General features: G+C 43.4%; 1 protein-coding gene across 1 annotated transcript in view; it reads right to left on the bottom strand.

The window, feature by feature from the left end:
* The window catches only part of LOC121581912 (protein Shroom3), a 165,130-nt gene that overhangs the window by 136,491 nt on the left and 12,135 nt on the right, over positions 1-16,504 (bottom strand). Inside the window, exon 2 of the mRNA XM_041897311.2 lies at positions 1,987-2,141. Coding sequence (XP_041753245.2) covers positions 1,987-2,141 — 155 coding nt within the window. The remainder of the gene's footprint in view (positions 1-1,986; positions 2,142-16,504) is intronic.

Genomic DNA, 16,504 nt, shown 5'->3' with positions numbered 1-16,504 from the left:
TGAAATGGCATCCTATTCCCTATATAGTGCACTACTTTTAGTGGTGTGGCTAGCCTGGCCTGTGTGCAGTGGGGGCAGAGTATCTCGTATGCTTTGGTTGCCTAGCGTTTGTCGTTCCCACTCCTCACTTAGACAGGACCAGGCTATAGGCACACTGACTGGCTGGCCCCTAGCTAGCCGGGTCAGAGAGTGAGGTCATAGCATGTGCCTTAAAGCTGCCAGAGGCTGGTAGACACAGATTCAACATATCTCTCCAGGCACTCTCTCGCTGCACTTGGACACACACAATATGATACTGTTGTTGTCATACCTCCAATCCTAGGGTCTTTGTAAGTCTCTCTCTCTCTCTCTCTTTCTTTCTGTCTCTCTCTCTCTTTCTGTCTCTGTCTCTCTCTCTCTTTCTGTCTCTGTCTCTCTTTCTGTCTCTGTCTGTGTCTCTGTCTCTGTCTCTCTCTCTAACATACTGGGTTCTTCACTCCATCTCTCTGTCTCTCTCTCTAACAACATACAGGGCTCTTCACTCCATCTCTCTCGAACACAATACTGGGTTCTTCACGGCCTCTGTCTCTCAAACAACACACTCTGAGAAGTCCTATATAGCGTGCCCTCTGGGGGAAACACAGTGCATTACATTACTGCCTGGCTGAAACTCCACGCAGCTTTTAGTTAGCATTAGCATGTTAAGAAATAGCTTCCTTAACAAACCTAAATCCTTGATCCTCTACAGATGTACATAGGAGCAGACAGCTCATTCAGTCTAAAAAGTCTCAGTATGAGTGTGCATTTTGTTGGTGTGTCTGTGTTTGCATGTGAACAAGGAAGTGTGTGCGGCGTATATTAATGGATTACTCTGAAGCTCAGGAGGCAGGAAGGGCTGAAGGCTGATTGACCTGGCCCAGTCCAGTGGGTACAGAAGCATAGCCAACAGTTCTATTTTTACCTTCCGCTCCGCAGGGTGTCAAGCATGTCACAGGGCTGCTGTTGTGGAGATAACAAAAGAGCTGGGGGGTTAGCCATGATCCCACCACCCACCCACCCAGACACACACACACACACACACACACACTAGACCCCAGCAATGCCTGCCTGGCCTATTATCTGTGAGTTCTTAAGCATGACCACTATAGACATCAGGAAGATATGAGACTGGGGAGAGGGTCACTATAGACATCAGGAAGATATGAGACTGGGGAGGGTCACTATAGACATCACCTGGTGTGATTTGCAGGATAAAAACAAGACCCCCAAAAACATAATAATAATAATAATAAGCCATTTAGCAGACGCTTTTATCCAAAGCGACTTACAGTCATGCGTGCATACATTCTTCGTGTATGGGTGGTCCCGGGGATCGAACCCACTACCTTGGCGTTACAAGCGCCGTGCTCTACCAGCTGAGCTACAGAGGACCACAACATGAAATCTGAATTGGCAGTTTGATGGTGGCTATGGTGACAGAGAGAGAGGAGGGACCGAGAGAGAGGAGGGACCGAGAGAGAGGAGGGACCGAGAGAGAGGAGGGAAAGAGAGAGAGGAGGGAAAGAGAGAGAGGAGGGACAGAGAGAGAGGAGGGACCGAGAGAGAGAGAGAGAGAGAGAGAGGAGGGAAAGAGAGAGAGGAGAGAGAGAGAGAGAGAGAGAGTGAGAGAGAGAGAGAGGAGGGAGAGAGAGAGAGAGGGACAGACAGAGAGGAGGAGAGAGAGAGAGAGAGAGAGAGAGAGAGAGAGAGGAGAGAGAGAGAGGAGGGAGAGAGAGAGGAGGGACAGAGAGAGAGAGAGAGAGAGAGAGAGGAGGGACAGAGAGAGAGAGAGAGAGAGAGAGAGAGAGAGAGAGAGAGAGAGAGAGAGAGAGAGAGAGAGAGAGAGAGAGAGAGAGAGAGAGAGAGAGAGAGAGAGAGAGAGAGAGAGAGAGAGAGAGAGAGAGAGAGAGAGAGAGAGAGAGCCATGGCATGACTGGTGATTGGATGATGGGGTTTTAGTTAACATACCTGCGAACAGTGAGTCGGAGAGTCTTGTAAGATCCTTTGACCAATGAGATGGCTTCCTGCCTGAATCCACTGAGCTCCACGTCATTAATGACAACCACCTGGTCACCTGGCAACAGGGGGTGTTCCAACAGGTCCGCCTTCCCACCTCCCTCAACCTGGATTGAAGAGGAGAGAAGAACACATTTCCGTTTCAGATCACAGAAAAGGTGTGTTCTTTTCTCCCAGAGGGGTTGGGATCAATGGTCATCAGCAGTAGTGGAGCTAGGGGTTGAGCAGGAGAGGATAGCGTCTAGGATATAATGACACCAGCTCATCAAGTAGAGTAGTCTGACTTTAATACAGTTACGGCATGAAGGTCTTCATTGACCTAAGGCTAAACTAACCTAACACATGACCTTAGAGATACGACTACCTCCCTCATTTCATCCTAGAAGAGGAACTCTTCATATCGTCCCTAACAAAGCTAACTCACTGCACACATCTAGTCATCTTCATGAAGCCATCACTCATCATGAAGCTGTTTCGACTGTATAAAGAAAGAAGGCAGTCATCACCATTCATCCATCCATTATACTAATGAACAATGCTGAGAGATATTATTATGACATTCACATGGTTTTGGTGAAACTCAACTAACAGCTTTTCAGTTGGTGGTCTTTGAGTTCCTTGGGGTGGGACACATTGTTTTCATTCTCCAGTCATTCATTTCAGAAAGCTTACATGCTCCAGTCATTTCAGATAGCTTACATGCTCCAGTCATTGATTTAAGATAGCTTACATGCTCCAGTCATTTCAGATAGCTTACATGCTCCAGTCATTATTTCAGATAGCTTACATGCTCCAGTCATTTCAGACATCTTACATGCTCCAGTCATTTCAGATAGCTTACATGCTCCAGTCATTTCAGACAGCTTACATGCTCCATTCATTTCAGATAGCTTACATGCTCCAGTCATTTCAGATAGCTTACATGCTCCAGTCATTGTTTAAGATAGCTTACATTCTCCAGTCATTCATTTCAGAAAGCTTACATGCTCCAGTCATTTCAGATAGCTTACATGCTCCAGTCATTGATTTAAGATAGCTTACATGCTCCAGTCATTTCAGAAAGATGGCATGCTCCAGTCATTGATTTAAGATAGCTTACATGCTCCAGTCATTTCAGACATCTAACATGCTCCAGTCATTTCAAATAGCTTACATGCTCCAGTCATTTCAGACAGCTTACATGCTCCATTCATTTCAGATAGCTTACATGCTCCAGTCATTTCAGAAAACGTACATGCTCCAGTCATTTCAGAAAACGTACATGCTCCAGTCATTGATTTAAGATAGCTGTCTGAAATGACTGGAGCATGTCTAACATGCTCCAGTCATTCATTTCAGAAAGCTTACATGCTCCAGTCATTGATTTAAGATAGCTTACATGCTCCAGTCATTTTTCAGACAGCTTACATGCTCCAGTCATTCATTTCAGAAAGCTTACATGCTCCAGTCATTGATTTAAGATAGCTTACATGCTCCAGTCATTTCAAATAGCTTACATGCTCCAGTCATTTCAGAAAGATTACATGCTCCAGTCATTGATTTAAGATAGCTTACATGCTCCAGTCATTTCAGAAAGATGACATGCTCCAGTCATTGATTTAAGATAGCTTACATGCTCCATTCATTTCAGAAAGATTACATGCTCCAGTCATTGATTTAAGATAGCTTACATGCTCCAGTCATTTCAGACAGCTAACATGTTCCAGTCATTTCACATAGCTTACATGCTCCAGTCATTTCAGACAGCTTACATGCTCCATTCATTTCAGATAGCTTACATGCTCCAGTCATTTCAGAAAACGTACATGCTCCAGTCATTTCAGAAAACGTACATGCTCCAGTCATTGATTTAAGATAGCTGTCTGAAATGACTGGAGCATGTAAGCTAACATGCTCCAGTCATTCATTTCAGAAAGCTTACATGCTCCAGTCATTGATTTAAGATAGCTTACATGCTCCAGTCATTTAAAATAGCTTACATGCTCCAGTCATTGATTTAAGATAGCTTACATGCTCCAGTCATTTCAAATAGCTTACATGCTCCAGTCATTTCAGAAAGATTACATGCTCCAGTCATTGATTTAAGATAGCTTACATGCTCCAGTCATTTCAGAAAGATGACATGCTCCAGTCATTGATTTAAGATAGCTTACATGCTCCAGTCATTGATTTAAGATAGCTTACATGCTCCAGTCATTTCAGAAAGATGACATGCTCCAGTCATTGATTTAAGATAGCTTACATGCTCCATTCATTTCAGAAAGATTACATGCTCCAGTCATTGATTTAAGATAGCTTACATGCTCCATTCATTTCAGATAGCTTACATGCTCCAGTCATTGATTTAAGATAGCTAACATGTTCCAGTCATTTCAAATAGCTTACATGCTCCAGTCATTTCAGACAGCTTACATGCTCCATTAATTTCAGATAGCTTACATGCTCCAGTCATTTCAGAAAACGTACATGCTCCAGTCATTTCAGAAAACTTACATGCTCCAGTCATTGATTTAAGATAGCTGTCTGAAATGACTGGAGCATGTAAGCTAACATGCTCCAGTCATTCATTTCAGAAAGCTTACATGCTCCAGTCATTGATTTAAGATAGCTTACATGCTCCAGTCATTGATTTCAGACAGCTAACATGCTCCAGTCATTCATTTCAGAAAGCTTACATGCTCCAGTCATTGATTTAAGATAGCTTACATGCTCCAGTCATTGATTTAAGATAGCTTACATGCTCCAGTCATTTCAGAAATATTACATGCTCCAGTCATTGATTTAAGATAGCTTACATGCTCCAGTCATTTCAAATAGCTTACATGCTCCAGTCATTTCAGACAGCTTACATGCTCCATTCATTTCAGATAGCTTACATGCTCCAGTCATTTCAGAAAACGTACATGCTCCAGTCATTTCAGAAAACTTACATGCTCCAGTCATTGATTTAAGATAGCTGTCTGAAATGACTGGAGCATGTAAGCTAACATGCTCCAGTCATTCATTTCAGAAAGCGTACATGCTCCAGTCATTGATTTAAGATAGCTTACATGCTCCAGTCATTGATTTCAGACAGCTTACATGCTCCAGTCATTCATTTCAGAAAGCTTACATGCTCCAGTCATTCATTTCAGATAGCTTACATGCTCCAGTCATTGATTTAAGATAGCTTACATGCTCCAGTCATTTCAGAAAGATTACATGCTCCAGTCATTGATTTAAGATAGCTTACATGCTCCATTCATTTCAGATAGCTTACATGCTCCAGTCATTTCAGAAAGATTACATGCTCCAGTCATTGATTTAAGATAGCTTACATGCTCCAGTCATTTCAGACAGCTAACATGTTCCAGTCATTTCAAATAGCTTACATGCTCCAGTCATTTCAGACAGCGTACATGCTCCATTCATTTCAGATAGCTTACATGCTCCAGTCATTTCAGAAAGCTTACATGCTCCAGTCATTGATTTAAGATAGCTGTCTGAAATGACTGGAGCATGTAAGCTAACATGCTCCAGTCATTCATTTCAGAAAGCTTACATGCTCCAGTCATTTCAGAAAGCTTACATGCTCCAGTCATTGATTTAAGATAGCTTACATGCTCCAGTCATTTCAGACAGCTAACATGCTCCAGTCATTGATTTAAGATAGCTTACATGCTCCAGTCATTTCAGACAGCTAACATGCTCCAGTCATTCATTTCAGAAAGCTTACAAGCTCCAGTCATTGATTTAAGATAGCTTACATGCTCCAGTCATTTCAGAAAGATTACATGCTCCAGTCATTGATTTAAGATAGCTTACATGCTCCAGTCATTTCAGAAAGATGACATGCTCCAGTCATTGATTTAAGATAGCTTACATGCTCCATTCATTTCAGAAAGATTACATGCTCCAGTCATTGATTTAAGATAGCTTACATGCTCCAGTCATTTCAGAAAGATGACATGCTCCAGTCATTGATTTAAGATAGCTTACATGCTCCATTCATTTCAGAAAGATTACATGCTCCAGTCATTGATTTAAGATAGCTTACATGCTCCATTCATTTCAGATAGCTTACATGCTCCAGTCATTTCAGAAAGATTACATGCTCCAGTCATTGAGGGCTCCCCCTGTTCTCTTTCTTGAGGTCTCCTCTACTATTTTGTGGTGTTTCTGGACCGCTTATTGTAGCTGATGTAAGAAGGGCTATATAAAATAAAATTGATTGATTGATTGATTGATTTAAGATAGCTCTACATGCTCCAGTCATTTCAGACAGCTAACATGTTCCAGTCATTTCAAATAGCTTACATGCTCCAGTCATTTCAGACAGCGTACATGCTCCATTCATTTCAGATAGCTTACATGCTCCAGTCATTTCAGAATGCTTACATGCTCCAGTCATTGATTTAAGATAGCTGTCTGAAATGACTGGAGCATGTAAGCTAACATGCTCCAGTCATTCATTTCAGAAAGCTTACATGCTCCAGTCATTTCAGAAAGCTTACATGCTCCAGTCATTGATTTAAGATAGCTTACATGCTCCAGTCATTTCAGACAGCTAACATGCTCCAGTCATTCATTTCAGAAAGCTTACATGCTCCAGTCATTGATTTAAGATAGCTTACATGCTCCAGTCATTTCAGACAGTTAACATGCTCCAGTCATTCATTTCAGAAAGCTAACATGCTCCAGTCATTCATTTCAGAAAGTTTACATGCTCCAGTCATTGATTTAAGATAGCTTACATGCTCCATTCATTTCAGACAGCTTACATGCTCCAGTCATTGATTTAAGATAGCTTACATGCTCCAGTCATTTCAGACAGCTAACATGCTCCAGTCATTCATTTCAGAAAGCTTACATGCTCCAGTCATTGATTTAAGATAGCTTACATGCTCCAGTCATTTCAGACAGCTAACATGCTCCAGTCATTGATTTAAGATAGCTTACATGCTCCAGTCATTTCAGACAGCTAACATGCTCCAGTCATTCATTTAAGACAGCTAACCTGCTCCAGTCATTTCAAATAGCTTACATGCTCCAGTCATTTCAGACAGCTTACATGCTCCAGTCATTGATTTAAGATAGCTTACATGCTCCAGTCATTTCAGACAGCTTACATGCTCCAGTCATTGATTTAAGATAGCTTACATGCTCCAGTCATTTCAGACAGCTAACATGCTCCAGTCATTCATTTAAGACAGCTAACCTGCTCCAGTCATTTCAAATAGCTTACATGCTCCAGTCATTTCAGACAGCTTACATGCTCCAGTCATTGATTTAAGATAGCTTACATGCTACAGTAATTTCAGACAGCTAACATGCTCCAGTCATTCATTTCAGAAAGCTTACATGCTTCAGTCATTTGAAATAGCTTACATGCTCCACTCATTTCAAATAGCTTACATGCTCCAGTCATTTCAGACAGCTTACATGCTCCAGTCATTTCAAATAGCTTACATGCTCCAGTCATTTCAGACAGCCTACATGCTCCATTCATTTCAGATAGCTTACATGCTCCAGTCATTTCAGAAAGCTTACATGCTCCATTCATTTCAGATGGCTTACATGCTCCAGTCATTTCAGACAGCTTACATGCTCCATTCATTTCAGATAGCTTACATGCTCCATTCATTTCAGATGGCTTACATGCTCCAGTCATTTCAGACAGCTTACATGCTCCAGTCATTTCAGACAGCTTACATGCTCCAGTCATTGATTTAAGATAGCTTACATGCTCCAGTCATTTCAGACAGCTAACATGCTCCAGTCATTCATTTAAGACAGCTAACCTGCTCCAGTCATTTCAAATAGCTTACATGCTCCAGTCATTTCAGACAGCTTACATGCTCCAGTCATTGATTTAAGATAGCTTACATGCTCCAGTCATTTCAGACAGCTAACATGCTCCAGTCATTCATTTCAGAAAGCTTACATGCTCCAGTCATTGAATAGCTTACTGCTCCAGTTTTCAAATAGCTTACATGCTCCAGTCATTTCAGACAGCTAACATGTTCCAGTCATTTCAAATAGCTTACATGCTCCAGTCATTTCAGACAGCCTACATGCTCCATTCATTTCAGATAGCTTACATGCTCCAGTCATTTCAGAAAGCTTACATGCTCCATTCATTTCAGATGGCTTACATGCTCCAGTCATTTCAGACAGCTTACATGCTCCATTCATTTCAGATAGCTTACATGCTCCAGTCATTTCAGAAAGCTTACATGCTCCAGTCATTGATTTAAGATAGCTTACATGCTCCAGTCATTTCAGACAGCTAACATGCTCCAGTCATTAATTTCAGAAAGCTTACATGCTCCAGTCATTTCAAATAGCTTACATGCTCCACTCATTTCAAATAGCTTACATGCTCCAGTCATTTCAAATAGCTTACATGCTCCAGTCATTTCAGACAGCTTACATGCTCCAGTCATTTCAAATAGCTTACATGCTCCACTCATTTCAAATAGCTTACATGCTCCAGTCATTTCAGATAGCTTACATGCTCCAGTCATTTCAGATAGCTTACATGCTCCAGTCATTTCAAATAGCTTACATGCTCCACTCATTTCAAATAGCTTACATGCTCCAGTCATTTCAGACAGCTAACATGCTCCAGTCATTTCAAATAGCTTACATGCTCCAGTTATTTCAGACAGCTTACATGCGCCATTCATTTCAAATAGCTTACATGCTCCACTCATTTCAGACAGCTTACATGCTCCAGTCATTTCAGACATCTTACATGCTCCAGTCATTTCAAATAGCTTACATGCTCCAGTAATTTCAAATAGCTTACATGCTCCACTCATTTCAGAAATCTTACATGCTCCAGTAATTTCAAATAGCTTACATGCTCCAGTAATTTCAAATAGCTTACATGCTCCAGTCATTTCAGACAGCTTACATGCTCCAGTCATTTCAGATAGCTTACATGCTCCAGTCATTTCAGACAGCTTACATGCTCCAGTCATTTCAGATCGCTTCCATGCTCCAGTCATTTCAGATCGCTTACATGCTCCAGTCATTTCAGATCGCTTACACGCTCCACTCATTTCAGTATGTTAGATTAGTAAAGACAGAGTGCTGCTGATGCATTCTCCAGTGGCACATGACACCGAAGCACATGAAGTGTCACCCCTTATTATGTCCCCTGATGTGGGGATCAGCCCTACTGCCCAGTATGCTTTATCTGAAGACTGGAGTGCTGGTGACAGGAAGCATGTGGTGGGGTTACATTAAACCCATTCCCCAGGGAAACATAGACATGGTCGGGGTTATGTTAAACCAATTCCCCAGGGGAAACATAGACATGGTCAGGGTTACATTAAACCCATTCCCCAGGGAAGCATCCGTGATCAGGGTAACGTTAAACACATTCCCCGGGGAAACATGCAGATTAACCTTTAACAGGACTCTTCCCTTCCAAACCTGTATCAGAGAACACACAGTATTACAATACATACCTAATAGCCATCCTCTGGGCTAAACACACAGGGTCACCCATTACACAACTAATAGACAGTTCATCCACTTGGGCTGAACAAATATGGCAAACCAACCATCACAGGCTCCTTTGATTTTCTTCTCTGTCTTGACAAACGCATACAGAAGCAGAGCCTCTACCGTTCAAGCCTTACTGGAAACTATCATGTAGCACCTACTGTATCTTAAAGCTGAACTGGCCCTCAGACAGAATAGAACAACAGAAAACATGAAATATTTTTTGAATACTCAGAAAATCTTTTTAGACTTCCCTAGTGGTAAATAGTTGTAGCCAATGAAAAGGCCAGGGATTTGCTTCACTTGGTCTGAAAATACGTCTTTAACTACAGATGGGTTGCGAGGGCTCTGACAATGAACCTATCCATATGGTCTTCATCCCAAATGGCACTGTGCACTACATAGGGAAGAGGGTGCCATTTGGGAGGTAGCCATGGATTTGAAGAAAACCTTTCCTTAACCCTCCTCTTCCAGCAGTCACAGGCCAGCGGGACGGCATCTCTGAGTGCTAATACACTGTAAACAATATGGGCCTTCAACAACAACAACCACATAAAACAACTACTTAGAAGTGTTTTATGAGAAACCAGTATTCTGTCAACAGTGTGTTCTGATTGACTATCTTTTTTAGATCTCTCTCTCCTTTTGTTGTGTTTCAGACTAGCTGAGCTCTTGGTGCAAATTCCTCTTTTATCACTCTCACTCTCTCTCCGCCCCCCTCGCTCTCTTCGCCCCCCTCTCTCTCCTCTCTCTCCGCCCCCCTCGCTCTCTTCGCCCCCCACTCGATCTTCTCTCTCTCAGCCCCCCTCTCTCTCTCCTCTCTCTCCGTCCCCCTCTCTCTCTCCTCTCTCCCTCACCCTCTCTTCTCTCTCTCCGCCCCCCTCTCTCTCTCCTCTCTCTCCGTCCCCCTCTCTCTCTCCTCTCTCTCGCCCCCCTCTCTCTCTCCTCTCTCTTCGCCCCCCACTCGATCTTCTCTCTCCGTCCCCTCTCTCTCTCCGCCCCTCTCTCTCTCTCTCTCTCCCCCCCTCTCTCCCCCTCTCTCCGCCCCTCTCCTCTCTCTCTCTCTCCGCCCCACTCGATCTTCTCTCTCTCGTCCCCCTCTCTCCTCTCTCTCCATCCCCCCTCTCTCCTTCTCTCTCTCAGCCCCCCTCTCTCTCTCCTCTCTCTCCGCCCTCTCTCTCTCCTCTCTCTCTCTGCCCCCACTCGATCTTCTCTCTCCGTCCCCCTCTCTCCTCTCTCTCCGTCCCCCTCTCTCTCTTCTCTCTCTCAGCCCCCCTCTCTCTCTTCTCTCTCCGCCCCCCTCTCTCCTCTCTCTCAATTAAATTTCAATTTAAGGGCTTTATTGGCATGGGAAACGTGTGTTAACATTGCCAAAGCAAGTGAGGTAGATAGTAAACAAAAGTGAAATAAACAATAAATATTAACAGTAAACATTACACTCAGAAGTTCCAAAAGAATAAAGACGTTTCAAATGTCATATTATGTCTATATACAGTGTTATAATGATGTGCAAATAGTTAAAGTACAAAAGGGAAAATAAATAAACATAAATATGGGTTGTATTTACAATGGTGTTTGTTCTTCACTGGTTGCCCTTTTCTTGTGCCTCCGCCCCCTCTCTCTCCTCCCCCTCTCTCTCCTCGCCCCTCTCTCTCCTCGCCCCTCTCTCTCCTCCCCCTCTCTCTCCTCCCCCCTCTCTCTCCGCGTACGGTTACATGCACATAATAATGCGATTATTGTGGATAGTCAGATTAATATAATAGTTTGATTAAAACGTTTACATGCTTTGCAAGAAGAACGATTCCCCTAATAATCCTGTTTACATGGACACATCTGAAATCAGGCTACCTGATGGCAGTCTGATAAATGCAGAAAATCGCCAATCAAAATAAAACGTTCTACCACATCGAACATGTTATTTTTGGGAAGCATATTTGATTCTGAGTACAGACATATAAAGTTTGTATGTGAAAACTACTTCTAAGATGCATACTTTTAGTTTTACCGAACACACTTCACTGGCGCTATAGAGGGAGGCTCATTCGGCTGGTGCTAGCACATGAGCAGATCAAATACAACGCTGGAACGCCCATTAAGGTGTTTACATGTCCTAATAATTCTAAAGACTGCTCAGAAAACCAGGTGTTTTAAATCGGCGTATGCTTACTTCCATGTTGACCTAACCCCATTAAGATAAGCAGAGTAAGGTGTTTACATGACTAATGTAATACTCAGCTTTCTGCCATAAACAGTTTAATATTGAATTGTTAGTGTACATGTAAACATTCTCTCTCTCTCTGGCTTTATAAGAGGTTGTTTGGGGGCTGGGGTAGCCTGGTTGCCTGGTTGCCTGGTAGCCTGGTTGCCTGGTTGCCGTCTCTGTTCAGCTATTACATTCCAGTCCTTGCCACTCTTGTCATTTGGCAAATGACAGCAGTGGCAAGGAGTGGAATGTTAGCTAAAAAGACTGGTAACCAGACTAGGGCTGGGCGCCTGCAGGCACAGAAAGGTAAGGGGCCTGGATGGAGGCTTGATGCCTTAGCACGTTCGAATCTGCTGAATCAAGCCTACCAAGAATGAGCATCACACTAGCTGGACATCCAGTAATTCAAGGACCAGCAGGCAGCTAGCCATCTCTGACCTACACTACACCAGACGACCATGCCCTGCTCTCTGGTTCTGTCTCTGGTCCTGCTCTCTGGTTCTGGTCCTGCCATGGTTCTGTCTCTGGCCCTGCTCTCTGGTCCTGTCTCTGGTTCTGTCTCTGGTCCTGTCATGGTTCTGTCTCTGGCCCTGCTCTCTGGTCCTGTCTCTGGTTCTGGTCCTGCCATGATTCTGTCTCTGGCCCTGCTCTCTGGTCCTGTCTCTGGTCCTGCCATGGTTCTGTCTCTGGTCCTGCCATGGTTCTGTCTCTGGTCCTGCCATGGTTCTGTCTCTGGTCCTGCCATGGTTCTGTCTCTGGTCCTGCCATGGTTCTGTCTCTGGTCTTGCCATGGTTCGGTCTCTGGTCCTGTCTGGTCCTGCCATGGTTCTGTCTCTGGTCCTGTAATGGTTTGGTCTATGGTCCTGCCATGGTTCTGTCTCTGGTCCTGCCATGGTTCGGTCTCTGGTCCTGCCATGGTTCGGTCTCTGGTCCGGTCTCTGGTCCTGTCTCGTCCTGTCATGGTTCTGTCTCTGGTCCTGTCATGGTTCTGTCTCTGGTCCTGCTCTCTGGTCCTGTCATGGTTCTCTCTGGTCCTGTCATGGTCCTGTCATGGTTCTGGTCCCGTCATGGTTCTGTCTCTGGTCCTGCTCTCTGGTCCTGTCATGGTTCTGTCTCTGGTCCCGTCTCTGGTTCTGTCTCTGGTCCTGTCATGGTCCTGTCTCTGGTCCTGTCATGGTTCTGTCTCTGGTCCTGTCATGGTCCTGTCTCTGGTCCTGTCATGGTTCTGTCTCTGGTCCTGTCATGGCCCCACATCCCTCCCCCCTCCCTGCAGTAAAGCAGATTAGTGTGTGAAGTGCTGAAAGGACACGCTCAATAACATTTAGACGAAATCACCACCACCACACAACGAGTTCCGCCTCGGCCGCACCTCTCTCTCACTTCCTCTTTCTACCACCGACCTCTCCCAGCCACAGTTCACAGAGTAGGCTGCATGCCCCAGGCTTACTGCCTCACGGTCAGACACCACCAGCGCTACAACACTAGAGATTATTCACAATATAAACATGTCAGACCTTCCCTAACCTCTGGAGTTCATACTCATGGTGGAGTTATCTTTGCAGGCCAACTGTACTCATATGCCAAAGAAGGCAGGGCACAGTGTAAAGTGCAGTTTCATGTAATCCTTTCATGCTTTCTAACACCATTGTAGCTGTTGTTACACCAGCAGTCTCTGTTCTACTGTAGCCGTATCCGTTCTACTGTAGCCGTCTCTCTCGCCAGATTTAAAAGAAACATGATTTAGTATTTTATTAGGATCCCCAATTAGCTCTTCCTGGGGTCCAAACAGGGAAAAAAACAAATAGAATACATACTACATTACACACTACACTACACTACATAATACAAAATACACTACACTACATAATACACTACATAACACTACATAATACAATACATAACACTACATAATATAAAATACACTACATAATACAAAATACACTACATAACACTACAAAATACATAATACACTACATAATACACTACAAAATACATAATACACTACATAATACACTACATAATACACCACATAATACACTACACAATACAATACACCACATAATACCCTGCATAATACAATCCAATGCAAAATACAATACAAAATATATAAACAATTTGGTGTGTCTCTTCACAGTCCCCGTCATGCAGTATGGTGTTATTTTATCTGTTTTCTTTATCTGATTTTATTGTCAGCTGGGGTGGCAAAGAGTTTCATGTAGCCATGGCTCTATTTAACAGTGTGCGTTTCCCAGCCTCTGTTCTGGACCTGGGGACTGTGAAGAGACCTCTGGTGGCATGTCTTGTGTGGTACCGATGAGTGTCCGAACGGTGTGCCAACTGCTTGAACAGACAATTCGGTACCTTCAACACATCAACACCTCGCACAAGGACCAATAGTGATACAGTCAATCTCTCCTCAACTTTGAGCCAGGAGAGATTGACATGCATGTCATTGACATTCGCTCTCCGTGTACATCTAAGTGCAATACGTGCTGCTCTGTTCTGGACCAAATTGACCTATGTCCTTCTTTGCTGCACCCGACCACACAACTGGGTCCAGGTGTGACAAAACTAGAGCCTGTAGGACCTGTCTGGTTGAGATGTCAAGAAAGCCTTAACATGGACAGACATCTTCCCATTTTAGCAACCATTGAGTGTTACGAGAATTTCTATCTCTAATTCAACCTAAGCTTGAATCATTACCAGAGGTTGTAAGGCTCTGGTTTTAATCATCAATGATTCAAGGTCCACAACCCACAATGATTATCTGTATCTTTATTCATGGAGAGCTCTGGCGCCCAAAACACATACCCTCCTGTTTTATACCTCGACACCCAAAGGCACCCTGCTCTGCCCACCTCTAGGAGGCCCCCTGTAACCCGTTTCCTCAGTCCCCTTCACCCTGGAATGTTTAGTCCCGCCCCCCTCTGTTAGTAGGTTGACAATACATTATAATTCTAACACAGTTCACACATTTATACTGTATTTGGGGTGAAATCCTTTAGTCATTATTCTTAAAATACAAATTAATCTAACATTGAGTCTATATGTTTTGATCATGACAGCTTGCTATCTATAATATAATATGCCATTTAGCAGATGCTTTTATCCAAAGCGACTTACAGTCATGTGTGCATACATTTTTACGTATCTAAAGTTACACCCAGCAGTTTAGTCTCCTCAACTTGCTCAATCACCACATTATTCAATAATAGATCTAGATGAGGTTTAAGGTTGAGCAAGTGATTTGCCCCCAAAAACGATGCTTTTAGTTTGAGATATTTAGCACCAGCCTATTGCTAGTTACCCATTCTAAAACTGACTGGAGCTTTTCATTTTACTGTTGTAGCCGTCGTGTATACTGTTGAGTCATCATCACGCTATATTCAAGATCAGTGGAAGGTCATTAACAAAAGCAGAAAACAATAATGGCCCTAGCCGGCTGCCCTGCGGTACACCCCACTCAACTGACTTTGCATTAGGAGAGGCTTCCATTAAAGAAACCCTCTGTGTTCTATTAAATTGATAACTCTCAATCCATGATAAAGGCAGAGGATGTAAATCCATAACACCTACGTTTTTTTCAGCAATAGGTTATGATCAATGAGCGCCCTTCCCTATAAGCATGCTGAAAGTCAGTTACCAATTAGTTTTCTGTAAAATAAAAATTGTTTTTTGGTCAACCACGATTTTTCCCCAAAGTTTGCTAAGCACCGGTAAGAGGTTGATTGGTCGGCTGTTTGAACCATTAAAGGGTGCTTTGCTATTCTTGGCCAGCGGAATGACCTTTGCCTGCCTCCAGGCCTGAGAGCAAACACTATCTTTCATAAATGCTTCAAGTATGGCTACTATTACATTTACATTTTATTCATCATTACACGTTATCCAGACCGACTTACAGTTAGAATACATATTTTTTTATATCTGGCCCCCCGTGGGAATCGAACCCCACCCTTGCAAAACCTCTATCACTGAGCTACATCCCTGCCGCATTCCCTCCTACCCTCAATTTGCCGCCCATGTCTTGCCGGCCTGGATTCGAACCAGGATCTCTAGTGGCACAGTTAGCACTGCGATGCAGTGCCTTAGACCACTGCGCCACTCAGGAGTAAACTATATTATGATCACTACATCCAATGGGTGTGGATACTGCTTTAAAGCAAATTTCTGCAGCATTGGTAAAGATGTGATCAATACAATTAATTCCTGTGCTGTTTGTAAATACCCTGGTAGGTTAACTGATTGCAGGCATCGGTTACAGCTTGAAGCTTATTTTTTGAGTGGACAGCTTGATGAAAACCAGTCGATATTTATGTCACCCAGAAAATATACCTCTCTGTTGATAACGCATACATTATCGAGCATTTCACACATACAGTCCAAATACTGACTTTTAACACTCTGTGGTCTGCCTCACCTAAACGCCTATGAGAATATGCTTTAGGCGAGGCAGATGAACCAGTAGCCGTATTACTTCCACAGTATTTACCATGAGATCCTCTCTCAGCCTAACAGGAATATGATCTATAGAATGAGATCATCAAAACCTACTGTGTTGGCATTCATTGTTGTGATAGCTCAGTTCACATACATTATCCGCATTGGCCAGTAGCCCTATCAGGCTAGATTTGGGGCCATCCACCCCATCTCCGGTTCTATATCCACATTGCCAGTATCTGCCCAGTATTAGACATGGATCTCCAGCTGTTTAGGAAGCAGAACTGGCCAAGAAGAGACCCAGGCTACATCCCGAATAGCATCATATTCCCTACG

The sequence above is a fragment of the Coregonus clupeaformis genome, chromosome 15 (genome assembly GCF_020615455.1).
Source record: "Coregonus clupeaformis isolate EN_2021a chromosome 15, ASM2061545v1, whole genome shotgun sequence".
Classification (NCBI taxonomy): domain Eukaryota; kingdom Metazoa; phylum Chordata; class Actinopteri; order Salmoniformes; family Salmonidae; genus Coregonus; species Coregonus clupeaformis.
Note: the sequence above shows the minus strand (reverse complement) of the source record. Positions and strands in the feature narration are given on the sequence as shown.